Source organism: Cinclus cinclus, chromosome 13 (assembly GCF_963662255.1).
Source record: "Cinclus cinclus chromosome 13, bCinCin1.1, whole genome shotgun sequence".
NCBI classification, from domain to species: Eukaryota; Metazoa; Chordata; class Aves; order Passeriformes; family Cinclidae; genus Cinclus; species Cinclus cinclus.
In genome coordinates, this window is record NC_085058.1 from 1,664,665 (window position 1) to 1,682,274 (window position 17,610).

At 42.3% G+C, this 17,610-nt stretch overlaps 1 protein-coding gene across 4 annotated transcripts in view; it reads right to left on the reverse strand.

Annotated features, from left to right (window-relative positions):
* Positions 1 to 17,610, reverse strand: part of ETFA (electron transfer flavoprotein subunit alpha) — a 32,061-nt gene that overhangs the window by 1,079 nt on the left and 13,372 nt on the right. For 2 of the 4 annotated variants that reach the window (XM_062501106.1, XM_062501108.1), the window contains 5 exons: positions 16,823 to 16,891; positions 15,751 to 15,833; positions 4,776 to 4,841; positions 1,405 to 1,485; positions 501 to 594 (listed from right to left, as the gene is read on the reverse strand). In XM_062501106.1, the coding sequence (XP_062357090.1) occupies positions 556 to 594; positions 1,405 to 1,485; positions 4,776 to 4,841; positions 15,751 to 15,833; positions 16,823 to 16,891 (338 nt within the window). In that variant the 3' untranslated portion in view covers positions 501 to 555. Of the gene's footprint in view, positions 1 to 500; positions 595 to 1,260; positions 1,486 to 4,775; positions 4,842 to 15,750; positions 15,834 to 16,822; positions 16,892 to 17,610 lie in introns of those variants that run through there. The other 2 variants (XM_062501104.1, XM_062501105.1) reach the window with 2 other exon arrangements.

Sequence of the window (17,610 nt, forward strand, 5' to 3'; positions counted from 1 at the left end):
TGCTCGCCCGTGTCTGAGGCACACAACCTCCCTGCCCTGCCACCAGCTCGGGGGCAGCTGGGACCTATGGGGGCCACGTGGCACCGAGGGACCTTCCAGCAGTCTTAAGCCAATATGAACCCACGGTGCCTGGAGGGACGCACGGACTGTGCCAGGAACAGCATGGAGCTCACACCAGTGGAGGGCCAGCACAGCCCCACTGTACTGGGGGCAGGACAGAGCTGCTGGACAGCTTGGGCCCAGCCTGGCTCCCCAGTCAGACCCCCCGGCCTGATCTGCCCAGGGCTGAGCATGGCTGGGAGGGGTGTGAAAATGGGAATAAACACTGACAAATGCATACAGCTTCTGCCCTGTATCGCTCTTGCTTTCTTCTCTTACCTGCCTTCCCTGTCTTACTTCCACCCCATTACTCCACATGCCGTGTAACTGTCCACCAAAAAAAAAAAACCTCAAAAAAAACCAACCATCCCAACACCACAGTGACCGACCCCACCTCTTTCCAGTAAAATCCTTTATTTGCCCTTACTCCACAGCACCGGGTCCCATCACCAGCACTCACTTCTTCTTCAGGAGCTTCGTCATCTCTGGCACAGCCTGCAAACATCAGTGCCAAACACCTCTGACCCCCAGTAACTTGCCCTGTGCAGTTCCCAGCCCTGCAATTACACTGCCCACCCTCCCACCCAGCACAGCACTCCAGGGGCTGTGGGTGACCCCAGCTCACAGCACTCCCCACTTCTCTCCTGCTGAATAAAGCCTCTTAATTATTTACGAGAGCTACATTTCCATTAGGTGGAAATAATGCATTCGTACAAAATTTATTAAGGAAATTGTCTACATGGTGTTTCTTCAGAATGTGACTGTCTCTGGCTTACAAAGAGGCCCATGCTCACCATGGAGCCAGTGGGCATTATTTCAGGAATGGCATTAAGTGCTGGCAGAGTTTCTGCCCGTGCTTCCACAGGGCCACAACATTCACACGTATGGCCACGCACAGGCAGTGACACAGGCACTAGGACAGGGCTGGCTCAGGGCTCCAGAAGGAACTGCAGGCTCCTCCTGGGTATCAGTCAGTGAGGCAGCAAGCCCAGGCAAAAGTAATCCTGCCAACTCTCTACTTCCAAACTTCATTAAGCTTAAAACACACACAAGCACCTCTGTGCACTTATTTCCAAAATGGTTCAACCTCAGGAAACCAGAAGTGAAGCCGGCTGGCTGCGACACACCACCCCACCCCCCCCGCCCACCTACTTGCAGGGATTCCATTTTAAGCATGCAGATCATGACATCAGAAAACAAATTTTTAAACAACCCAAACACCCTCACACAGACATCGTTAACACTCATTAGATTATATTATGTCAGCCTTCCCAAAGTAATCCTGCACATCAAGTTTAACCTCACCTGAAATAAGTCTGCTACCAGTCCATAGTCTGCCACTTGGAAAATTGGAGCTTCTGGATCCTTGTTAATAGCAACAATGGTCTGCAAAGCAACGTTAAAGCACTGCATGAGTCTAGATACTGATCATCCTCTGGGGCTGGATCACAGGGCCAGGTCTTGGCCAGGAGATGGGCTATATTCTCTCCAAGCCCCCAGAAGCAGATGATTTATCTGGGCAGTTAATATTTCTCCATCACAAAAACAAATACCTCCTTCCCTCCATATTCACAATCCCCCTGACAAGAAAACCAAAACCCTCCTTTCCCTGCTCATCATACACATCTCTGCTATCCTTCCCTTGTTGAAAAGCCTAGAAAAAAAATAATACAAAAGGAGGATTAAGGATTACCCGTTCTGAGCTGCACCACTGCAGAACTAACCTGGAGGCAGCAGTTACAACAAGCACAATAAAGCCCTGCCCAGAGGCCCCTGTACTTAACAGTGGAACATAGCATTTAATTTGTCACACAGTCACCTCAACAAATCCCAACACAATGATCCAGAAAATGTCTTGGTTTAAACTCTGCCATACACTCAATCATTCTAAACTGCCTGTGACAGCTTTCAGCAAGGTAAGCATGGGTGGGTGCCCTCATCAAAATCTGCAACGGATGGGGAGCTCTTCATATAGAGGAAGGGAAAAGAATCCTAAAGCAAACCAAACAGCTCACAGAAGGAGCCTTGCACCAAGAAGGGGCCCAGAGCACAGCACCACGCGGTGGCAGTGGGAGCAGTGGCTGGGGGCAGCCCCAACCCAAGAGGCAGCTGAGGCTGCCACACCCAGGGAACACTCCACAGGTCTGCTTTACTCCCTCCACTCCAAGACCAACAAAACTAATGGCTGGCAAAGCAGGAGCCTAGTGGCAGGAACTCAAAAAGTTTACAAATCTTGTGGTTTTAGGCCCCCTGAAATGTTATTTCTTGGCATGCCATTTGTCCACTGAGAGTCCCTGTAAAGGACCCCATCACACATGCAAGCAGGCAGTCCCCAGAGCACTGCCCCTGCCCTGTGACCAGCTCATAGTCAAGGCTGTGCAGGTGCTGCAGCAATGTTGCCCTTAAAATGTTCTTCCAAGAGCTTTACTGGTTTTACTTCAGTTACCCCTGTTTGCAAATTTAAGCCTTCCCTGACAAGCTGCAGTGCAGGAAGCAAATCCAGGCTGGGATCCCTAAGGGTACTGGCCCATTAAAGACTTTCCCTGACCCTCCTGAGGCCCTGCCATTCCTTGCAGAGCCATCCACAGGGGCTGATGCTGAGGCCCGGCCAAGGCCAGCAGTCAGAGACACCACAGGGGCCATGGCTGCCAGTTCTGTCCTTAGCACAAAAATAATTCACAAATTACTTGCAAAACTGTCTGAAGCTTTGGTTTAGCAGCCTAGTCCTTCCTCTGCCTTCTTTATATGAAGTAACTTCAGTAAGATTTGGTTTCCTACCTCACTGCTAACTTAGGTAAGCAGCAAAAGCATCACAGAACTTTGTGAGTTAAATCTGAGTAAGAAGAGATAGGAGAACTGTCATGAGGGAACTGGAAATAAGGAAAGAAAGCAACAACAATTCTCCAGGTCTCCTCAAAAGCCGCATTCTCTACCTTGCTGTAAAAGAACTAAAATTATACATTTCACTTGGTAGAAAGCATCTGACTGCTTTGGAAAACATATCCTGAAGTGTACAATTTCACAATGCCAGATAACTCAGAGTACTGAGGGAGGACAGGCAATGCTCCAGAGAGCTCCCATGGCTGCAGAATTCTTTGTTTGGGAAGATTGGATCTTTTCCATAACTACCCCACCTAAATGCTTTAGCTAAAAGGAAGGCAGAATACGTTCCAAATACCAATAATGAAATCCGAATTTTACAACAGACACATTAGCTTACACTAAAAAACTGAGATATGGGAGAAATGGAAGGATTAAATAAGCATCTCAAACAGATTTCATCTGTCCTTATTTCTTACAGCAGAATACCCCAAAATATCAAACATGCCTTTGGAAAAGCCATAAAGGCAGAGGATTTGCTGTTACAGTACAGGGTAATAATATCAGTGCTTGGTATTTCTGTAACGAAGGAAATTCTGGCACTTCAAGTCTGGTGCTGGCAGTCTTAACTGAGAGAAGGCAGCAGATAAACACAAAGAGGGTAACGCCAAGTCTTATGCAGCTCCCAGTATCCAGTTCTCAGCCAGTGGCTGCTGCTCACCCACCTGCTCAAGGACACAACTGGAGACTGAACTCCAAACAAAGCCACTGGTGCCATGGTGGCCTGGCAGTGCCAGAGGATCCAAGGTGGCTGTGGCAGCAGTGCTGTGCATGGACGCTCCTCTGCTGCGCTGCAGGCAGGAGCCACTGTGGCAATGCTGTTCCTTTGGGAATACACTGACACAGTTCCCACTTCAACAGAGACCTTCGCACCTGCCCATCACACACCCTTAACATTTTGAATTTTAGTTGATGCAGTGGAGAAAAAGCAACCAATGATAACACCACTTGAGTCCCTGCTTTTAGAAAGCTTATCATTTCCATCCTCAAAATATTTATGAGGAAAAAAGAGGGTAAGAAAGCAGAGAATCATCCTACCACACAGGCTGGTTTGCGAGGACAATACCAGACCACAAACTGGTCTGTCACTGGTTGAACACAAGAAACTACCTGCAAAGCTTTGTAACCCTTTTCCTCAGCTTTATATACTACTCAAAGGTGTGGCTTGGTTCATTCCCTGAAAATAGAAAAAAAGTACATATCCTTTTTAAAATATTACTGCAGGACCTCCAGTTTTTGATGTCTGGCATTTGATAGTATCAATCAGCAAGTAACTCTGCTCCTCTTTTCAAACACTGCACCGTGGGCCAAACTGGCAATTCCAATTTTGGATTATTTGTTTTGGCAACTAATGAGTTAAACCTTTTAAAATTTTACTGCCGTTTTATAGCAGGTTTCCATTTGAATGGCTAAATGCAGGAATGTCAGAGACATCTTTTACTTTATGGAATAGTAAGTTCATAACTCAAATTGCACATTGTTATGCATGAATTAATATGTCATAGTCTGGAATAAAGGCAAATGGAACTATTGTATAGAATTCAGGCATATGTGCTTTGGGTTGGGTTTTTTAAACAAAGTCAGTTAGCTGCTTCCACTGATCACTTTGGCTTGTAGTGCAAAGGTTTTTATAGAGTGAGATGTTTTTTGCTACAGTAGCTTTTTTTGTTGTTGTTCAAAGAGTGTTTTAAAGCAGCCGGAAATACAAAAACCATCTAAAGCACTGATGCAAAACCAAGGAAGTCAACACATTTCCTTCCTCAAAAATCTTTTCTAGTACATCCACCTTCACATACCTTGCTGTCTTTCATTCCGGCCAAGTGTTGGATTGCTCCAGATATTCCCACAGCAATATAAAGTTCCTAGGAAAAAACAAGAGACATATTTTTGGTCCCCACACCACAGTCTCAGTAAGCTCTCACAAACCTTAATCCAAATCAGTTACATGCAGCAGTTTTTACATCACAGTAGTTTTCAATACTAAAGGCAACTGATGATTGGTTCCCTTCCCACCTGGGGATGCAGTGTGACTGCAGAAGGAGAATCCCAAAGGAGCATCCAGCAAAGACAGATGAGGGGAAAAAAATAAACAAAGTCTGCATCAAACACATACAATGCTGCTCAGCTAAAGGCCAGAGCAGCCCATGTTACCCATGACCCTGGAGACTCCCAGTGCAAATACCAAGGAAGACAACCTACAGATGGATAATGCAGCTGCCCAAAGAGCAAACCAAGGCTTTTGTTGGAAGCCCCTCAGAGCCTTTACCTAAGACAGAATGCACAGAGCTGAAATTCAGGTGTTAGGCCTTTGAAAGGCTCCCTACAGAGCAGGATAAACCTTTGAGGCAGCCAAGTGGGCTGGTGCACTCAGAGCTGCAGTTTGTGTTCCATGTCCACATGGCCTGAACCCTCCTTCCCCACTCACTGCCCACTCCCACACAGAGTACAGAGAGTACCCCAGCTACACCAACAGTTCTGTACTTTGGGGCTCCCAGTTCCACATCTCCCATGAGTCTTACACTCGAGTGAGATGAAAATGTATAGGTAAATAAATCTGTATCACCTGTTTTATTCAAAACTGAAAACTATTACTTTTCCTTAGGCTGAAATCATCCATGTTATCATTTATCCAAAACCAAGGGCATTTCAGCTCCCTAGCAGTTTTTCCAGTACTACAAGTCCAAGCAAGCAGTCAGAGCTGTACTCTTTAGTTAACTAACATTACAGAAGAAAACTAAAGAAAGTATTTTTCAACGACTCATTCAACAACAGAAAATTGCCACATAAATTTAGTTAGGGACTCTCAAAAGGTGGTACTTCAACATGTGCTTAGAAAAGATGCAGCCTCAAATACTAACATAATTTCTCTTTTAAAAATACCAAGGGTATTCCAGATCTAAGAAAATATAAATCTAATTTAACTCAGTAAGTAATACCGGAGGGTCAGGGAGGGTAAGAAGGTCAAAAGCAATCTTACCACTGTGCAGCTGAAACTGCACTACAGTTAAGTGGCTTTAAGCATGGCAGAGCCGAGCCCAGCTGTGGGACATGCACAGACCTACAGAGAGTGGCAAACAAAGGTGTTCAAACAGACCCACAGAGCCTTCTGCCATACAGGCCTCAGAGTCATTACACCAGCTGAAGGAAAAAAAAAAAAAAGGAAGATTGCTTTCTGATGTTTCCACAGCTATAGACTCTGCTCACATTGTTTTTTAAACAGGGATAAATGGAATGTAGGAAGTTTTTCTGTATTTTTATACAAAAACTCTCTCCTGTAAAAGGGGAAATAAAGCAGAAATGAAGTAGTTCCTATCAAAGAGGCTTCCTTTGAAACTGAAACACAGAATCTGGTCCATGTACTTGCACAAAACCACACAGCCGGTGAACACACTCAGGAACTCCTTTGCCTTAGCAGGCTTTTATCAAGTGGATTACTATTGGAGGTCAACCACAGCTGCAATGTAACATAATATGTCCACATTAGAACTCATGGTAAGAATGCAATATTTTAATTATACCAAATAAAAGAACAGATGTTACAGGAGAAATTATTCTAACATCATGCCGTCTTTAATACATGCTCTTTTTAAAGACACATTACTGTAATTTGATTTTTTTTTAGAGCAATTCATTAAGTGCCAGTCACCCAGACTACCAGATACTCTTATCAGTCTGCTTAACATTGTGAAGTTCAATCTTTGGAAAGAATCCAGCTAACCAGGAGCCAGATGCCTATGAATATATTCTATTAAAATATCTTGGAAAGACAAGGATGTTTCATTAAAAGGACATTTGTAAATCACCAGGCTTGTCTAAAAGCATTTATTATGCATCTGGGCCATGGCCTTCTAGGATACGTGCTTTTGGCTCCTTGGTTCAGACAACTGATCCTGTCAGTTCAGACAGCTGGTCCTCTGACCCTGACAGGAGATCACCTCAACAATGTTTTCATACAGAGAACACACAGGACAGCAGGGATCTTATCAACACTTCTGTGCTGCAAAAGGGACAGGACTGCCTAAACCTTAGTTTTAATCTATTCTGCAGTTCAGCAGGAGGGACCCAAAGGACCCACAATGTCTGAATGATAAAGCTGCAGGACTGTTCAATGCTGTCCTGAAGAATATTCAGCTGGACATCCAGAGAGGACATAAATCACTGAGAAATTCAAATCCTTATTTATTTTCAGAGTAATAACCTTATTTTGATGTTTTCCCTGAAGTCACTAACTTCTGTCAGGCCTTTGGCTGAGTCCTCTCCTGCTGTGTCAGAGTTCAAAGTCCCAAGTCAGGACTGTAGCCCCAGGCTCTGCGAAGCAGGGGAGGGAGGGGAGCACAAAGGAGCTGGGTACCCCAGGGCAGAGTCCTTGCCAGAGTGTGCTGGGCCATGGCAGCACAGAGCAGCAAGCTCTGCAAGGAGCTCTGGGTCCTCCTGAGCTCATCTGGACAGGAAACCCACACAGGGCACAGAACAGATGAATCCGAGTCCAGGTCACACCTCTCAGGGGCCAGACGTGGCTTTACACCAAGTTCAAGTTCCAGCTTTTTGGAACCCTGGAAGCTGCCCTAATTACTGCTGTCAGGCAGCTGATCACAGCCCCCAATTACAGGCACTTACAGCAAAGTTCAGCACATGGAGTAGCATTTGTCAACTCCCTAGTGCTGGGCACAGGCAGATTTTCACTGAGGGGTTGCTGCCAGCACTGTGCCACATGAGAATGGGCAACAAAACAGCACACATACATCGCAGACCAAAGGGCTCACAGCACTGGCAACAATTGAACTGCCAAAAGCAAATAAAGTCAAGAAAGTGAAAGCTCTGGTGGTATACGGACATGACATCAGGTTAGAAAATTGTCTTGGCTCTCAGGAGCTTCATTTCACACAGGAAATATTGTACAAACATCACAGTCATGCCACAAATATTTTTATGCATTCCCTGGCAGACATCAGCACAGGGAAAGGGCACCAGAGAAGAGAGCTGGTGGCAAGGAAGAGCAGGATGGAGGGAACACATGGCACAGGACGCTGAGTGCACTGAAGAGCCAGGACTGTGTCAAGCAGAGCACAAGGAGGCACTGTGAGGCAGTACCAACACTCCAGATATGCTGCTGCTGGAAGGGCTCGGTACCTCAACAGTGGGCAGATGTGAAGGGGGGCACCAGCACCCATGAGGCTTCTCACAAGGGCTACGACAGCAGCCCAAGGTAAAAAAAAAAACTGGCACAGAGGCCAAGAGGGCTGTCATTTGTCCTGCCACACAACATCCTGCACAACTCTAGTGGAAGACAGGACCCTGACACACACCTCTAAGTTTATAAGCACAGATTTGCATCACAACCACCCTAGAAAACCCTCACAACTCTAACTCCCAAATTTATCCTATTCAAAGTCAAGATTCCAAATCAAAAATCCATCTTCTCAGTTGCTAGTTAAAGCATTCATCTAGACTTATATTTTTTCCAACAGAAATGACCATGACCATGGTACAGCTGTAATGCTAACCATTAAAATGAAAAAAAAAAAAATCCTCCTAAGCCATTCCCTAAACTCTATTTCTGCTTCAGACATACCCAACTTATACACTAGAAGACTTCACATGCACCAATCTGCACATCTGGCTCCTGAATCCATACAGCCAGTTCCATGTTGCTTGGGTAAATGCACAGAGTGCTGTATGTGGATGACTGCAATTGCCAATATACCAATGCAGTTATTTTCCTGTGCATACAGACTCTTGCAATTATTTATAGAATAACTTGTGGCATATGATATTACTTTGTTTATACCTATGAGAATATTTAAATATGCCTTAGGCTGCCTTGAGGCAGTTAAGGGACATTTGCTTAAGAGAACTCCCAAGAACAGTTTTTATTTCAGCTCCCAGAGCCTTTGAATGGTGCTGGGACAGACCACAGGGCAGCCACAGGTGCCCCACAAGCTGAGGTAGCTACTTTGCAAGCATGTTGTCAGCTGCTATTGATTTTTATGACAATTTTTGAATTATGCTGAAAACCTCCAACGCACATCAATTTATCATCATACCAATGGCACGCTTTTAAACAGGCCAGTTTAATAAACTCTGGCATACACACTATTTTTACAGGCAGCTCAGATATTTTATTTTCTTTGCAAGAGTGAAAGGACAATGAAATTAGAAAAATCTTTGTGCTCAAAATTGCTTCGTACAAACGATTCCTTCCAATTACAAGCTGTTAAGCCAATAAAATACTTTCTGGCTTGACAGTAGTTCATCTCTATTACACTGTATATCACACACTTCTCCACTATGTACAGCTTTGATGCAGCTGAACCTACTCCATTCAAGAAGCACACATGACTAAACTAGAGTCCAACTACAGTTTCTTATTCACTTTAAGAACCTTTGATCAGCCAAGCTGTGTAATTACTCTTAAGCATAGTTAGGGTGTCTGCTGGAGTGCAGGGCCATACAGCAATTTTTTTCCCCCCCTCTCTCCAGGGAAAAGCACATCAATTGCTTTCAGCTAAATGCACTCACATATGAATATTTTAGTACAATTTAATGTTTCTGCACCAACCCCAAAGGAGCAGAGCATCAATTTGTGAACATAGTTTTCTTGGAGTTAAAAGCTACACTGGATAATGCAGGATGAAAGGGGTTGTCAATCCTTAGCTTTTTAGTAAGTCAGAGAAAGAGTCTGTAAATTCAGTCCCAGCTGCATACAAACAGCTCTCTAAAGTTTGCCACCATAAAGCTACTTCTCAACAATAGTGAATTATCAGAGGAGATATTCCAAAAAACAATTTCCCAAGCACAGTTGGTTTTCCCAATGCTATTCCCATCTGCTACCTACCTAACAGCCCTAACCATTTATACCATGCAAAATGCACCTGCTGGTCTGCTAGCAACACCCACAAACCTGATGTACATATAACACATTCCTACAAAGCACTGAGCTGCACAGGGCAGGAATTACATACCCTGCTTTTGAAGAGAGAAACTTTGGTGTCTCAATATTGCCTTGTATGTTCACTCAATGAAGAAGTAATTAAGATCTTATCACTGATAAGCAAAGAGTAGAATTTTTTTTAAGGAAGTACAATCTAGACAAGAGGAGTGACAATTCTCGTGATGCCAAGGGAACTGATTAGTTTGTTCTATTGTTAGTAAAGTAGGGGCCAGAGAACAAAAAAAGAAAAATACTAGAATAAAAATATGCCTTGTTTCACTTTCCTTATGCTTTCTCACAGGAGAGTGAAGGGAAACATCAGATAAACTAATCCAAACAAGCAAAGGATCCCTAAAAATGCCATGGGAAGTAACAGGCAAGGACAGTTAGCATCCACTTACCACAAAGAAATGCAAAATACAGGAATTATGTCAATGATGTGATACTGTGCCTCTCCCTTCCTGCTACTCCCAAAGCAAGATGACAACTACTAAGTGCTAAAAACCCACTCACTGCAGTGAAAGGGATGCCCAGTAAAATACTGGGGCACAGAGAGACTCAGACAGGATCCCATTCTCTTGCAGAGGAGGGGAAGCAACAAGAATTCCACCTTTCTTGCACAGCTTTGGTGCCTTTCAAGTGAACCAACATCTCACTCTTCAGTGTCTCAACTGAAGCTGCACCTCTAACATGCCTCTTTTCCCTTCATTATTACTGTGACACTTGTTAATCTGCCTCCCTTGGAAGTTGTTCAATCTATCACAGACAAAGCATCAAACTGAGGCAGTGAAGCCAAGCAGCTTCCTCCTGGCCATCATATCCGACCTACACTGAATTCTCCTCTGCCTTGCCCACCCGAGGTTTCTCAGCACCTGCACCTGTCTTCTGTGCTAGCATATACACCTTTTATAGCACAACCATTTAATCCTCAATTATCACATATTTCCTAACTTGTGCCTTCCTGAGTTTTCCAGCTCAGTTTCTTGTCATCTATTAGCATTTTGTACCCAATGTTTAAAGCAACAAGACAGCAGCAACTGAACACCTTAAAATAAAAAATAAAATTAAATATATATATACATATACAGTTTTACCAGCTAGGAAATACTACAGCATAAACTAAGGCAGTTCTAGAGTTAGACCCTGAAAGAGCACGAATTTTAGAAGAGTGAACATTTAAAGTCTGAAGAGAATAAACTAGAAGGACACCTTTCAGGCAGCAGCTGATCCTTCACAAGGTCAGAGGGTAACAGTATATATACACACTTGCCAAAAAAGCATCTCTTAGGGTCACTGAGGTTCTGGCTATTCTGGGGACAAGGAGTGGAGTGTGAGATAATCCCAGTAACAAGCCTACCTTCCCTCAAAACCCAAGGGATAATAATGTAAATGGATATAATTAATTAGAATAGGTTACAAGGGAGCACCTGGGAAACGTTTGGGCATGCAGAGATAGCTGCCTGTGGCACTGCAGTACAGGACTTCCCAGCTGCTCCAGGACCAAGTGTGCAGGCCCCACACAGTGCCCAGAACCCTGGGAATGCACTTTTCATAGCCCAGCTGCCTCAATGGCCCTGGACATCCCCCCCTTTCCCCCCCCCCATGAGTCCCCCCCATGCCTCTTTCTGCCAGCCTGCACTGCAGAGGTCACAGCTCAGCAACTGCAGAACCCAGGAAAGCTTTAGGAGCAGTTGCTTTCCTTTTCTCACAAGTCAGAGTTTATTTTCTGGTTGAATATCAGACAAATTGCACGAGTTCCTGAGAAAGATTACACAGTGCTCTGCGTGATAGAAATGTTGCTAATTATGCCTTGGGTAAGGAAAGCTTATACTGAACTATTAAATGAAGCATTCATGTTCCATTTGCAGAAGTTTTAAATAACTGAAGAAAACACTTTTTCTTTCTTCTTTCTTTACACCTGTTTGTTCTTGTTTCTTTCTTCATTTGTGAAAGTGAGAGAAAGAACTGGGAAGATTTTTACTGTTGAAACTAACACCCCTGACTATTTAAAATTTCTTACCAAAAAATAGCAGTTACTCTGGGGTAACAGTGGTAGGCTTGATTTCTGTAGGGAATTTAGAATTTTCTAACTGGATACACTTAATTTATATTTAGTAGTAGGCACTCATAGGAAGGATATTTTTATCCAAAACCAGCTAATTTGAACATTCTTACACAAGCTTTTTTCCTTAAACAGAAACTACATACAGTACTTAACCTGAGAATCAGATTTCATTTTTTCTGCAGAACACCTGCATATAAGAAACAGTGGGGAAAACTGGCTTCTAATTGTAAAAAATATGCTAAGATGGTTGTCACTGATTAAAGACACTGAATACACTAAATTGCCTTTTTTTTAATTAGGAAGAAAACATTTTATATTTTAATATATCCACTTATGTCTAAAAATTTCCTTCCTTCCATCTCATCAAATAATACAAATCAGCCTTCTCTTTCATAAGACAGAACGTTCAAATAGGAGCTGCAATCACCTGAAATCAGGAAGTTAGAAAAAAGTACTAACAGAAACAAAAATAATACACCAAATATTTTAACAACCGGACCAAAACTGTAAAGAAAAATTGCCAAAGATCCAGCCAAAACCCAGCAATATGCATAAACACCAACATGAACAAAACTTGGAGGTTTACCAGTCCAAGATTACTTTGGAAGAGCAGATGTGCTGCATAGAACCAGGGCTCAAACAGACTCAAGGTGAAATCTGTGCTCTTTAACTGCATTGTTCCACCAGCTAAGTAAAATGAATTCAGTTGCTCTTTGAGTGGCAGTGTGGTTGTGTATTAATACCTCAGCATTTGGGAATGCTGCTGTGCGTGTCAGGTTCTTGGTTCTGTCATGCACTGTCTGGGCTGCACTCTTAAAAACTGAAGCCAGTCACAGAATTATGAATGACCAATGACCAAAAATACCCGAATGCTCAACAGAAGGCACAGGGGAAGAAATGAGCAGCCCTTTCAGCCCATGATCTTATTAGTCAATGGTGAGCAGAAACACACAGAAAAAGCAGTAGAAGCACCTCCCCTCTTCCTGAGCTTGTAACTAACCCCCTGCCCCCTCACAGTCTCACTCTCTCTGGACCCAATTGCAGAGTCCTGGAAAACAATGCATTCCAATCCTCCACTGAGACTGGCCAAGACACTATTAATAGAAGTGTAAGAGCACACACTAAGATACTTTCCCATCAGAAGCCAACAGCTGCACAGGAGCACAAGCACAGCTCAGACTCCCAGAGTTTGTAGTATCTCAGATTCTCCCCTGCTTAAAACCCACACACCCAGAGGGCACACACCATGTCAACGCAGAACACAAAACACAGGTCTCAGCTACTCTACCTGGCCTCTGTTCAAACCTGTTCTGCAGTCCTCCAGACAGAACATCACAAGCTCTCCCCGAACTGGTACCAAGCATGTCTCATACAGGGAAAAAGCAGCATTTTCTGAGAACTGCTAAAAGAGCCAGTGTCATCTTGACCCGACCAAAAAAGCTCAGTTCTTCAAGCCAACTCTGTTTTCCATTGCAGAGATTAATTTTCTACCTGAAGTACCAAAAAGACAGTGAAGTAGATTTAGGAATGCTAAATTAAGAATTTGCAGCTTTCAATTGCTTCATATTTAAGATGCCTATCCAACACACTGAAAAATTAAAACCTCAAGTCAGCAACTGTGGGCTTAGTATCAATTCAACTTGGACTTTCATTACAATTAACATTTAGTATTCTCTGTATTTCTAAGGCACTGAATGCTATCCTTAAATATCTGAAATTTGAAAGAAGCGGCAATATAATTTCCAGTACTCTGCACAACTCACTATTTAATAAACACTTGCTAAGAAGTGAGATGAGAGAAAAATGCATCAGCCTACAAACAAATAGATGGAGGCCCATGCAATTGTGCCAGTTCAGATCATTTATGACACCAGAGTTTAGCATTCATTCTTGAGTCCTGACTAAAGGCTTTTTAACAATCTTCCAGAAGAGGACAATGATGACACTGATGTGATTCTGTGATGTGGCTTTATGTTCTTTTGACTCTAACATGTTGCTGTGGCCCCTCTGTGGCAAAATACAGCATTGTATCACCATCAAATACCAACTTTTTTTGTTTCAACATAATTGTTTACATACCCTTGACTCTGGAAAGAATGTTCATTGTTGAGCCTTAACATACAAACCAGAGCTGAGTTGTCTTCAAATTAATATTCTCCACCTCATTAATGGATAATTGGGAAGTGAAGAACTAAGGATGGTTAGTCTCATCTCATGCCCTTTCAAAATGCACACTTAAATGACACTTAGCTTATACCCTGGTAAGCAGAAAGAGTTGGGGTTGCTTTATAATCCACAGACCTTCCCAACTGCCTTAATATCACTGCTGTCAAGATTTTGGAATGACCTTAGTCTTATCAATAGGTCTGTTTCTCAGGAGGAGTGTTTTGTAGCAGTTGGCTATCATATAGATTCACAGGTTTAAACACTAGCATGCCTAGAAATAGCTCCAGTCAGCCCTACAGGGTTACCATCAGATGGCTTCTGATGAGGCCTTCAAAAAAACTAGCAAACATCCCTATCCACATCTCAAGACAGAGGAAATCAGAAGCACAAAACATCTTGTTCAAGAAAATCCAGGAGATGGAGTTGACAGCAGAATCACAAGTTCCTGTCTGACATCCAAGTATTACTCCATCCTGCTGGATGCTATTGCTAGAAAAATAACGGCCATGGTTTGAATTTCTTAAATTTGCAGCAATGGTGAAGGCAAAACATTTCAAGATCCTATCAAGGTTTTGAACATGCACAGCTTTTTAGTATTATTCAAATAATTACAATTTGGTAAAGGCAGCAATTGAAATATGCTGAGTTTCCCTACTAAGTTTCAGCTCACTCTTCCCTTCTGGTCTCATTAAGCCATTAACAAGTAAAAAGTTGCTCCTTGGTTCTGTTGCCATACACAAACAGCTGCTTACTGAGAGGTGAAAGCTTTACTCCACCCTGGAGCTCAGTGTACCCCTGACAGACCATCATATCTCAGCAGGGGCTCTGCCCCACACTGAGATGAGCTACATTTGCACCTTCCTATTTATAAACACTCGAATGTGCTTCATCTGGCTACAGCTTTCCTTGTGTGTCTTCGGGTCATCAAGAACAATAAATGAAGTCTCAGACTTCTGCACCACAGGAAGTCCCACACAGACCCAAGACACAAAAATAACCTGTTCCCTGTGATACTGGGATACAGAAATAGCAGAAAAAGATGTGCAGCATCTTATTGCCCAATATTAAGTCATTCAGAGAATGTCCTTCTTGGTATTGCACTGTACAGCCAATCTGTAGATTACTCCTCTCAAATTTCTTGCACTTTCACTTCTTATAAAAATTTTGCTTTGACTGTACTGCAATAATCCAGAAACATTTACTAAAAGTTTTTTAAAGTCATCACCTGAAAAAGCCCAGAACACACAATTGCAAGGGATCAAGCCATGGATTGATACAATTTTATGTCAGTAATCACATCTTTTAGCATATCAATGCCAGCTGCTAGGAAGCTAAAAAGGGTTCGGGCAGCTACAAAAAACTGCAGCATGCAAAGCCCTGACAAAGCTGTGCCAGAACACATCCCATTGGCCTAAAGGAGAGATTTTTGTCCCAGCTTGCTTCCATTGTGTTATAAACACGTTGTCAAGTGACAGTATCACAGCGGGCACACTGATCTTCCTGGCAGGCCTGGAATTAAGACTCAGCTCACCTCTAAGTGCTTGCTCTGAAGGCAAATGCATGCTAGAAACTATCCCAGGTCTATGATGAGAGGTATTTCCATACTTACTGGTGCTACTATTTTGCCCGTCTGTCCAACTTGCATGTCATTAGGAACAAAGCCAGCATCAACAGCTGCACGGGAAGCTCCAACTAGTTCAAAGAAAATATTTTCAATGTTTTCTTTAAAAATATTTGCGAGACAAATTTATATCACCATAAAAGCCCACGTATTTTTCTGAAGAGCCCCACACTCTAAGAGCACACATTTAAAAACTTCCCTCTTAAAAGCTCTTATGGTAATCCCTCTCTACACCACTAGCTCAAAACTTCCAAATACTAAGTGCTAATGCACTTCATAAGCAACAGGAAATCCCTACTCCCAGCACCAAAGGGCCATATATTTAAAACCAAGGATTTCAATCTGGCATCTTTCCATGATTTTTTCTTGTTGCTTTGTCAAAAGAAGATTTTCCCATAAATGCCTTCCCAAAATATTCCTTTAAGTCTGAATGGAACATATATGCCATCTTGTATTGCTGTGAATCTCAGAAGTCAGGCATGGTAATGAAAAATATCAAAGTACACTCCAAAATGCCATATGGTTACTTATTTAGCAAAAACACCAATTTAAAAATTAACCCAATAAAGTAAAACTATAAATGTGAATGCTAAAATTAAAACATTAAAGCAAACAGTTTCTCCTTCTTTCCCAACCTTTATACAAAATACTTTGCATTGTATATTGTTGATCTTCTGTTAAAATAAAAGCACAGCAAAAGGATGGAGCTACTCCAACTAGGACAATGTGAGTGGGATTCTGTAAAGAAGCAGTAGAAAAAGATGTATGCAGAGAGTATCAGCTCTTCAAAATGAGCTAAGACAACTTCACTTTTTGTTTGCAAGCTTCTGTTCTGGAGATTTGAGAAGCACAGAGAATATTACAGGTCAGTATTTTGCTTCATACACAGGCATTTAAGTATAGTTGACAGAACTCTATCTATTACTAAACTAAGAGCATTTTAACCATTTGATAGAGTAATGAAAATAAAATACTTAAGATTAATTCTGGTTTTAATATGACCTGTTCAAATATAATAAATGGGATCTAAAAAAAAAAAAATCGAGGAAAACAAGTTTACCTGCAGCATGCAACTGATCCGCAAGGTCATACAACAACTTGAAATTTTCACCACTCTTCAAGCCCCTCCCTTCAAAATTAAGAACAAAAGATCAAGAAAGAAGAACATGTGTTTTAAGATTTTTTTTTTCTGCCTGTGTAAACTTTCTGCATGAGTATTACCATTTGCAAAGACTCAAAAAGATGCTTGCACAGGATATTTTTGGATACATTACTAACCAGTATTTAATATTTGGAGATTTAGCTTTTGTCTTTGCCATTAATATTTCATATGTATAAACCAACACCACTCTCTCTTGTTTACTTCCTGCACACAGCACCATCAAGGTCATTCTCCAAAACCAGGGAAGCAGCATTTTAACTAATTTGTGCTCCCTCTGCTGGCTTCAGGAACAAAACACTGTAGTGGGATTAGTAAGAAATCATTTCAGCTGCAGGCATACAGTAAAAATCACAGTCCATCACTTGATACCTAAGGAGCAGAATTCTATCAATAGAGGTTTAAAAATCATTAAGGTCATTACATAATAATGTTCAGACTGACTGAAATGATCAGCAGTAATTTTAAACATGATAAATTTCCATCTAACAACCACTTCATATCACTAAAATTTTAAAGAGGGTCACCAAATATGACTGTTCCTACAAAGCCTCCCAGCATATGCTAAACTCGCTAAACTCATGTTCTACCTCTTTACAAAATATCCACGTTGGGTGCTTCCCCAGTGGCCCCGTGGAACATTTCAGAGTTCCATCAGAATTTCTTTTTTTAAATGTATCATATTACAG